General features: G+C 41.2%; 1 protein-coding gene across 1 annotated transcript; it reads right to left on the bottom strand.

Moving 5' to 3' along the window:
* Window positions 1-161: 161 nt before the first annotated feature.
* On the bottom strand, window positions 162-6,099 carry gpx3 (glutathione peroxidase 3). The gene is made up of 5 exons (XM_083785482.1): window positions 5,986-6,099; window positions 3,908-4,058; window positions 3,673-3,790; window positions 3,127-3,226; window positions 162-698 (listed from the first exon to the last, which is right to left on the bottom strand). Exons 1-5 carry the CDS (start codon window positions 6,076-6,078, stop codon window positions 477-479), a joined length of 684 nt encoding a protein of 227 aa, XP_083641608.1. The 5' UTR covers window positions 6,079-6,099; the 3' UTR covers window positions 162-476.
* Window positions 6,100-10,389: the final 4,290 nt, after the last annotated feature.

Raw genomic sequence — 10,389 nt, forward strand, 5'->3', positions numbered from 1 at the left:
CTGAAGTACGTCTGCTTGTGTTGTCATTGACCTTGTATTTGTGCACAGCCCAATGTTTCTGGAAAGAAGTTTGCACACAACAGCATCTTGTTTCACATGATTTATTGAAAGTCATTAACATCCTTAAGTTACTGTGGCTAACAGGTCCTGGGTGTGGGAGAATGACGTGATGCTGAGATCGCAGGGCAGCCTGAATGCACTGAATAGCTGGCATGGACCCCAGACTCCGAAGTAGGCACCACAGAATGACTGTTTTCAAGCCTCCTCTTCATTCAACACATCAACTCCATGTTCCAGGACCTGTTACACACTGGTAGGCTCTACACGCATGGTTAGTCAAATGCTTTGTGTGTTAATAGCTAAAATCTACACAATCATATTTTACTCTTACTTGAACAGAAAGGGGTTTTCATTAGAATCGGACGGAAACCTTTCATCAGAAGATGAAAGATAAGAATAGGCTTATTTTAATGACTCTAATTAACAACCTGCTGAGTATAGCGTTGGCGGAGGTATTTGCTAATGTCGGCCCGGACCTCAGACACATTGACCCGGGGGAACCACCTCATCACTGGCTTCCCGTCAGGCCCAACCAGGAACTTCTCAAAGTTCCACTTGATGTCATTAACCCTCAGAGGCTCCCAGAACAGCCTATCGGTGGGGTTTCCAAAGCTGTCTCCAACAGGTGGGCAGGAGTTCTGGATGGCAAGATAAAAGATCCAAATAATTAATCTTTTCGGGCGATACTGGACGATTGGGCGATGTGTTGGCCGATGCTCGCCCACTGTTAAAACGCACTAAGTGTTACATAGACAAAGCGATGCCGGCAGCACTACCGCTGCGCTATCTAGTGGTGATTCCAAGTATCTGAGGAGTTTCGCCTCTATAGACCGATTCACAGAGGGTTTCCTGGGTGCGGCCATTACTGAGGTGTACCATTGAGTGCAGCAGCACTGATTAGCTACACCTGGCCTACGGAGCACCTGCTCCATGGATTACCCCTCAGTAATGGCCGCGCCCAGGGCACCCCTCTGTGAATCGGTCTATATAGAATCTATTTGACTACAGTCCAAGATGGAAATAGCAAGACACGCAATCTCCGGTTTACTTCTTGTATCTGCGTGAAGTGGGCGGACACATTATTAGGAAACCGGAGGAATGTTGGAGTCTATTCATTCCAATGGGAGAGTGAACGTTAACACAGATTCAGAACCATTCTTTATTTCTATGGTCACTGAACTAAATATTGGATCTGATTGTCACAAGGAACACAAGATTTTCAAGATTTTCATACTAAAATGACTTTTTTTTGCAAGACAAATCAGGAGAAAATCTAACTTTGTTCGACCTTTCTCTATCCCAGCAACACAACACACTCTCGCGAGTTCATCTGCAGTCTGACGGAAGACACAGAGGGTTCTGTCACCATATTTAAGATATTATAAACTGAGATTCTGAATATTCTGAATATTTTCTAATAAATATGTCTGTACTTCTTTCTGTAAAGCGACTTTGGGTACCTAGAAAAGCGCTATATAAATCGTATATATTATTATTATTATTATTATAACATGAAATCATTATGGACATAAATGACAAAACAGTTCCAATGCTCAATAATATAATTTTCCATAACTGTCACAACACCTGTGAATAGTGTTCTATCTTCTAGTCTTCTATATAAAGACAACTTTGACTGACATGCCAAAACTTTGTGCAGCAGTAGGCTGTAATAATTTAAAAGAATCACACCACTGTGAAGTGAGTGGTGCAACTCCGTGTGTGTGTGTGTGGGGGGGACCCACATGAACGCACTCAGGGTGCCGGGCCGGTTCCAGCGAGCCACCCCACGGTTGAGAAATGACAGAGTTACCGTTTGGGGGTCCCTCTACTGTACCCTCTACTGTACTGTACTGTACTGTACTGGGACACCCGAAATCATCATATACAGTTAATATGTGCGTGTGTGTTTGTGTGTTAGGTTGCGCACAGGTGGTGAAAAACAACCATGCTGTTTTCGTGCTCAGGCGCACCCAGCCAGCCAGCTAGCCAGATACCCAGCCAGCCACACACATAGCTCCGTAAGGAGACTGTTGGGGACAGGTTAGACAGCTCGATGGGTTGCTATGGTTACTATGGTCACGTGGTGTTGGGTGGTGTCAGACAGGTAGTAAAGTCAGCTGTTCACCGGTGGCATTTCATGAATGGAAGGAGAGGGGGTGAATGACGGGGAAGCTGAGCGCTTTACAAACGCAAACGCTAAGACAACACCATGCTGCTATCTGTATGCGATTCTGCACAACGCACTTTGTTATGATGCCAAATCAATTGTTTTAATATACCTTTAATAAATGAATAAAACGCAGTACACTGGAGAAGTGAGTCCTTGGCATGCAGCGCGTCTGGCAGTACAATTCCCTGCTTTTAGCCTTCTGACGGCAATTCTATGTTGCGAACATTCTATGTTTACTGGTGCGAGTGTATAGCCTCGAAGACCACAAGAGAGTGTGTTGCTGGGACAGAGAAAGGTTGATAATTTGATTTGTCCCTATGAAAAAAAGGCATTTTTGTATGAAACTCCTGGTAATATTGTGAGGCTTATGGCGATCAGGTCCAATATTTAGTTCAGTGACCATGGAGCTAAAGTATGGTTCAGAAGCTGTGTTCACGTTCACTTTTCAATTGGAATTAATAGACTCCTACCTGCTTCCGGTCTCCAAAAAGGCACAGCCACCTACTTCATACATATAGGGGAATTAAACTGAAGATGGTTGAGTCTTGCTATTTTTGTCTTGGGCCTATATTGCAACGATGTCTGAAGTACAATAAAGATGTGTCCAATCCGGTGTAGCATCTGCTTCAAATGACTTTATTGACATTATGAACCAGTAGATGTCGTACTCGACACTAAATGTCTTAATGGAAGAGTAGGCAGACCACCTCCAACCACTGCAGATGTGCTAGTTATTATGTATTTATTTGCGTTTCCATACATATTGAAGTGATTTTATTCATCAAATTAAGACCCGGATTGTAAATATCATCATAATGTTCATCATGTACTTCCGCTCCAAACTACATGTTTTGAATTGCTCAATTTTGCTCACAATTCTTAAATGAACTAACCTTTAGGTATGTGTAAACTCCATGTTCGTTTACTCCGTTCACATCGGCCTTCTCAAACAGCAGGAAATTTGGAACAAATCCGTTGCCGGGTCTAACATGCCTGGAAATCCAGGAAGGGTATAAGCTTATCAGTGGACATGCCTGTGTGAGCACTTCAACCAGCCAATGATTCATGAGCCCCTGGCCTGGCAGGGCTGCCCTATATTCAGTAAAGGTTACACAACGCCCATCTCTATCACATAAGCCTGGCTATGGATATGAGAAGACTGACGGGATCTAAAGATTATAGATTCTATGTACATATAAGAGTGAAAGTGATCCCACTCCCCCCAAGGATGCTTAGCCAGAATAAATGAAGCTTTGTTGATTGATGGGGGGATTTTCCCAAATGGCACTTTCTTTCCCTACATCCTGCGTAACACAATCTGATTAAAAGACATTTAAGTTTAGTTGTGACTTTATAGCCTTATTGTAAATGTTTTATTTTCTCTGTTTTTATGCATTTGGCTGAACTAGGAAGAAGAAAAGAAATGTGTTTTTCCTCACTTTAATGTTGCTAGGATTTCATGGTTAGTCCCTGGTTCTTGTTTCCCAAATTGATTGCAGGGAAAGCCAAGAATGGTGAATCCATAAGGCTTCATCTCCTCGTGTAGTGCATTCAGCTCTGACAAAAGAAAGACAAATACAATTCACGTTATACAGGTAACCTGATACACTATGATTTACACTGCTGTTAAATACAAAGTAATACAGCCTATACAAGCTGTATATCAGTATTTACCCAAGTACTGGTAGGTTAGACCTCAGTACGTGGCTACGTTGACAAAGAGGACGGTTTTTCCTGCATACTCGCTGAAAGAGACCGTGCGACTCCCGTTCAAGGTTGCGGCCCTGTGACTATAAATTGTGCCGTCAGTGGATGAGTCACACAGCTGTGGATAGAAAAACACAAATCAGAAGGGCTTGTTATTGTTTAATCTGGCCAACAGCCAACACAGTGATCAATAACTCCTCAGTGTAGTATCTTTTTTTTTGTATAACTTTATTTATAAGATTTTCAAATTTTTGTAGACAAACAACCCCACATATACCCCACCCTCCCCGGTTCCATCACAAATCAGTGTAGTATTTTATTCATGGAGGCTGCTGAAGCCTTTTGTGATTTTGTTAAGTAGCCTACACACCAAATTGACAATAGACACATCACTGACATCCAAAATGATGCAGATGATGCATGATTTCACCAGGTCAACTGATGAAGGCCAAACATGGCCGAAATGTTTTTGTATCTGAAAACTGAAATGCCAGTGTTTTAAAATAAACTAAACACTGTGGAGCAGACTTCTCTTCTTTACATGGTATTATTAAACTACCTATTGTCCAGCACCAGCGAGGGACTGGATGTGCGCAACCTACCTGTTTTAAAGCTGACTTCTGCCCACACTAGATTAGTCATGTGTAATTTGGTAGAGTAACAGATCTGTTTATACTATTGACTGTTCAGTGTTCAGTGTTGGATTCAACATCTTTGACTTCTAGTCAACTGTCAGCTTGTTTAGCAGAACATTTAATAGTACATGGTGTACATACCGTGCACACATTTTTGTTATGATGAAACAAAATACAATAAAGTGACTAACATTCAAGAGGGAGTGGACTATTTTCCTTCTTTGTAGAAAGCATTATTCTGAAAACACCCACATGAATGTAATCTATTATGAAACAATGTCTAATGTGATAAAGTTAGGTACATATTTGTTATCTTTATCAGTATTCCAGCGCAACTATCAAAAGCATACACAAAAATGTGCTTACTATATGGGGACTAGGTTGGCGGAGGGTGTGTCACATTAGATAATTGACACAGGGGTGAAAAATGGGTTACAAAATCGTGGGATAAAAAATATATATACAAAAAATAAATGTGCCTAAGTAGTATTTCAAGGAAATAATTAAATAATGATAAATAAGGTTTTGGCTCAACCCTCTGTTTAAACTAGAGTAGCCTACTGACATGACTGCTAAAACAGATCCTGATCCTGATCCCTGATGTCAACAGAGAGAGAGAACATTAAACAAGGCCTAAATGGTGTAACTGTTACCAATAGGACATATAGGCCTACTACAGTTAATTAAGCTATCACTTTAACGTTCTGCTGCAGAATGGAATATAATGCATATTATGATATTAATTTATATGAGATGCCAGAATGCCAGATTCAACCAAACAAACAAATTTGCACGGTTTACAATGATTGTTAAAATGATAACACAGAAATCCATATAGGGGCTAATAAATTGTTTCCATTGTGGTCCTGTGTATTCAATTCATTAAGACATTTAGACACATACAATACAATAATAAACTAGAAGACTATACATAATAGACACTGTAGCTTAACGGCCACCCCGCACTTGCTTTTCCATTATAACCTGCCTGGTTAGTCTAAAAAAATCCTATTCAACTATAACACAAACTCTGAGTTTGAAACGTCAACAACAGCACCGCGCTTGCATAAACTTAGAAATTTTAATGTGGGACTGCGACATAATTGTAACACCAATCTCTCCTCTTCCCGGCCGGAAAATAGGTCATCCAACTTCCAGTTAATCATCACTGATTTAAAATAAGCAGTGGCGAATGCATTTTAACCGTTTCCTGCACGACTTGTCAACTTAGCAATTTAACCACGTATATATAGGCCTATACTCTGTCACACACCAATGACACCACACTATCGATCTGCGAGACTGCGATCTACAAGCGTAGATCTTCTATTTTTGCTATTTTTTCCTAGATTCTTGAATTGTTTTGCCTAATAAAAGTCCCAGGGGCGCCAGGCTGAAAGTGCTGCCTACCTGGGAGAGTGCGTATTTCCCCACAGAGGGTCGTAGGAGACCCAGCAGGACCAAAGGTAAGACCCACATCCAGCCCATTCTGGGTGAGCTCATAATAACGAAGTTCTCTCTCTGGGTTCAGTTCAGTAAATCATCTGGGCAGTGGGCACCGCTGGACGCTGGTCACACGCAACGACAGAATAGAAAGCTGACGCACCTTTCATTTTCAGCCAATCAGACGCCAGTGTCCGTCTGTCCGACCATGCCTGAGTCTGTCTGTCTGCTGCCACGCTTCACTTTCTGTTTCTGGCCACCATCCCAATGATCCCATGTTTGGTGGTTTATGTGAGGTTGACAGGTTTATGTACGGTATGACACCTAAGTATGCTACTCCAGGAGTCAGGACTGAGGTGTGTGTGATGCTATGGTGTGATGTCTTAAACGTTTAAAGTTCACAGCACTACAGATCAAATTCAATTAGAGAAAGAGGATCAATATTATATTATAGACTATATTGTAATGATTGTGATAAACAGCAAATTATGCCAAATGTCAGAGTAGGCTATAGGACTGTCTTATTTAGCTATACTAGTATAAGAATGTGCTGCATGAACCGGTCCAGATGTGGGTTTTTTCCCCAACCATGGACCAACTCTCCCCTCAGCTGTTGCCATGGTGAGCTGATTTGGCCATTATGCTCTGCAGGTGCACATGGTAAACATGCTGTTCTTTCTGGTATTTTTCCATTTCACCAGAAGCATCAGAACATAATGCACACTGACTGGAGTAATGAACCAATATGAGGCTTGTGTTTTTTCTTTTTTTTTGTGCATTCTTTAGAAGACCCGTCCTTTTTTTCAAAATTGCGACTTTTCTATAGTTTTATCTGATCTATAGCCTCCCATAGATTATACATCTATAATTGTCCATAATTGAACCAAGTCCACGTAACTCGAGATTTGACCATGGGCGGAGCTTGGGGGGGGTTCAGGGGGTACCTTCTGGCTTCTGACTGTAGTTTGTAATCATCTCTCTTATCATGATATGATGACTCGCTGTATGGCTGTAGTGCATGTGTGTGAGCTGCTGTACTACCTAAATAACTCATTTTTAGGGGTTAGGGCATTGTAAAAACGCTAAAATAATAAAATAAAGGTTAAAAAAATCGTGGTGTCGTTGGCCAAGCAGTCGCACCCCCCAGCGTCAACTTCAAGCTCCGCCTATGGATTTGACACACATGTTCCACACCCCCACAGGGAGTGCAGTGCCTGGTGTCGAGTCCGTCGGATAGCCGGTTGTCCAGAACCAGCACAAAAGCCTCTGCCCGGGATCTGGACCTGCTAACCCCTAGCCTCGGTCCCAGGCTTACTTATCTGCGAAAAGAAAAGCCTGGTCACAACCTAAGGCAGAGAAGCTATCGGCGGTTGTATATCCTCCGGAACAGCCGTCGAATGTATTTCCCCCGGATACGATATTTTCCCGACCAATCACAACACTTGTTTCATTCGCGGAGAATGTAAACTGATTTGTAAAGCATCAACGATTTCACTTCCGCTAAAATCCCGCAACTTCCGCTGATAGTCTTTTCAGCTTAGGTCTTGCCCAGGGTGGCTAACCCCTATATAGCTCCATATTTGGAGCTGTCCTGTTCTGACATCACATTGTTGTTCTGATATCTATACGGCCTGACAAAGAACTCCATATGGGCATAAAAGGGACGTGCATTTCCAACTTGCATCGTTCCAAGTATGCCATGGCCTACTTGTGTGCAAGGCGCAAGTTGGCGTCTCGAGAGAGAGTGCATTTCTAGTTGGATCATTGGCTAAATTGGTTAAAAGTGATGGCAGCTCCTACCTTAGTCACCGGTAGGTATTTTCTGCATTCAGAATGGCTTGGTTTAATTCTGAATCAAGAATGAATCTTTGTTTATAATTCAAACATTATAGTCCAATCAGACCATGAGCGGACACACCTTAAAAAGGCAAGTGGGCCTTTATGTATTATCACTCTTGCCAAAACAATTATTGCAATGTAGTAACAGAAAGCTTGTTTCTGCATCGAAATGACTTGATTTAATTCTCGAGGGTATTATTTCTTGGTTTAATTGGGCTATAATGTTTGAAATATAACCCACAAGAATGAAACCAAGCCATTCTGATGCAGAAAATACCTTTCAGTAACCAGATAGTTGCTGCAATCACTTTTTGGCAGGAGGAAACGTACTTTTTATGGCATATTATGGCCTTTTGTATATTGCCCTCCTTGAGATACATTGGTCTGGTGGTCTGTTTCAATATAATCCTTGAGAATTAAATCAAGGCATTTTAGGTCAGCAGATCTGCGATCACTTTTCAGCAGGTAGAAAAATGCAATTTCATGGCTTATACAGTATTGTATTCCAAGGACTAGATGGGCTATAATCCTTGAAATATAACACTCAGGAGTGAAACCAAGCCATTCTGATGCAGAAAATATCGTCCACTGGAAGGTTTTATTCCCTTTAAAGGTGTAAGAAAAAGCATAGATGTCTAATTTGCCTTTGTAATTGTATTGTGTTATTATATTAGTCTTGAGGCTGCTATAAGCAATAATATGTCAACATTTAAATTACTTTTTTTCTTTTGGTATTCAGACAGCCAGCAATGGGTAGAACGCTCCCCCAAAAAATGTGTCTCTGTGACAAATCTAGGGGCCACAATCTGCATTCTAAGATGTTCCTAGAAGCTTTGTCATTGGTCGGGGAAAAAACCTGGTCGCAATGACTAACCAATCAGGAAGCAGACAGGCAAATCGACCAATGACAAAGCTTCTAGGAAAATATTTGAATGCAGATTGTGGCCCCTAGAGATGTTTTATAAATACAAAATATAATGTCATTAAAATGTTGACATATTATTGCTTATAGCAACTTAAAAAAAAAAAAACATTTAAAATATAATATTTGTATGGATGGACAGCTTTTGTAGAATTAACAAATGAAAATTAAATGTGCTCAGGATCATATTATAGTATTTATTTTTAACTGTTTATTATTATCAAGCATATTAGACAAACCAAACAAATATAAAACATATAGTAATTGCCTATGCCAGTGGTGCAGTACTCATCGCATGCTGTACCACAGCAACCCACCAGTCTTTTGAGCAGGAGCATGCACATGCCATGCCATGCATGGAGCGGTGAGCTGCAGCAGTGCCACACTTGGGAATCATTTTGATTAGTTGATTTGACCCCACAATCCAACCCATTGATGCTGAGTGCCAAACAGGGAGGCATTGGGTCCCATTTTTTTTTTACAAAGAACAAGATTCCTTTACAGGATCTTCTCACTGGTCAACAAAAACACCTTGAAGACCTTAACAGGAACCCTCGTACAAGGTTTCTTCGACTATGTATGCACCTCTTGGTACCACAGCAACTCAAAGGCCCTTAAAACAAGGCTCCAGACAAACTCCTACTTGGCCTCACCCCCCGAACCCACCTCACCCCTGCCCACTTTGACATCTTGCAATGGGTCTGGTCCACAAGATTCGATACACCACCAAGATACCCATGTACCTGTCTAAATACTTCCTTATAATGTTAACAAAGTCCACACCCACAACACCAGAGGGAGTGCAACAAACCATGTGCAACCCAGATTCGGCACAAACAAGGGACTAAATTAGTTTCGCTCCTATGCCACCAAAATGTGGAACGCCCTACCAACAGTCATTAAGACATGCGAATCCCTTGACTCTCAAAAGGCACCTACGGACGTCTGCAATTCGAAACTGGCCCCCGAAGAATCTGAATCCCCCCCACCCCCTTTTCCCCTCACTGTATATGTTTCTTTTCCCTTTTTACCTCCTTCATGATGAATTCCTGCTTTGTTCTTTGGCTATAGAAGTATAGAAGAATTTGTACGTCTCTAAATGTTTTGATGAATTGTAAACAAGTGTAATGCTTTATTGGGTCGTCCACTCACAGTTAACAGTCTTTGTATTGAGTTGTGCTTGAAATGTACTGTAATTCTGCAAACTGTTAATAAATATTTCAATCAATCAATCAATCAATCAATCAATCAATCAATCAATCAATCAATCAATCAAAAAACAGTCTTTGGTATGACCCGGCCGGGGATCGAACCCCAACCTCCCAGTTTCGGGGCACCACTGTCACCACCAGGTATTCCTAAACATAACTTCAGTAATACTATGCCTAAATCCTAAACGTAACTTCAGTTAAAGCTAGCCCAAGATTTACTCTAGTAGCGTTTAAAAAAAACCCTGTTACGAAAGTCTAAATCTTGGGCTAAATTAAATATAATCCAGAAGTAATTTAATAAATGGTATACATATATAGGCTACAACACATCTGCAGTGGTTGTTTGTAGTCTCCCAAGATCATTTATCATCTTAAATGTTATAGTTTTCCAGTTCCAGT

This window comes from Protomyctophum parallelum (genome assembly GCF_964188405.1).
Source record: "Protomyctophum parallelum genome assembly, chromosome: 16".
In the NCBI taxonomy this organism is placed as follows: Eukaryota; Metazoa; Chordata; class Actinopteri; order Myctophiformes; family Myctophidae; genus Protomyctophum; species Protomyctophum parallelum.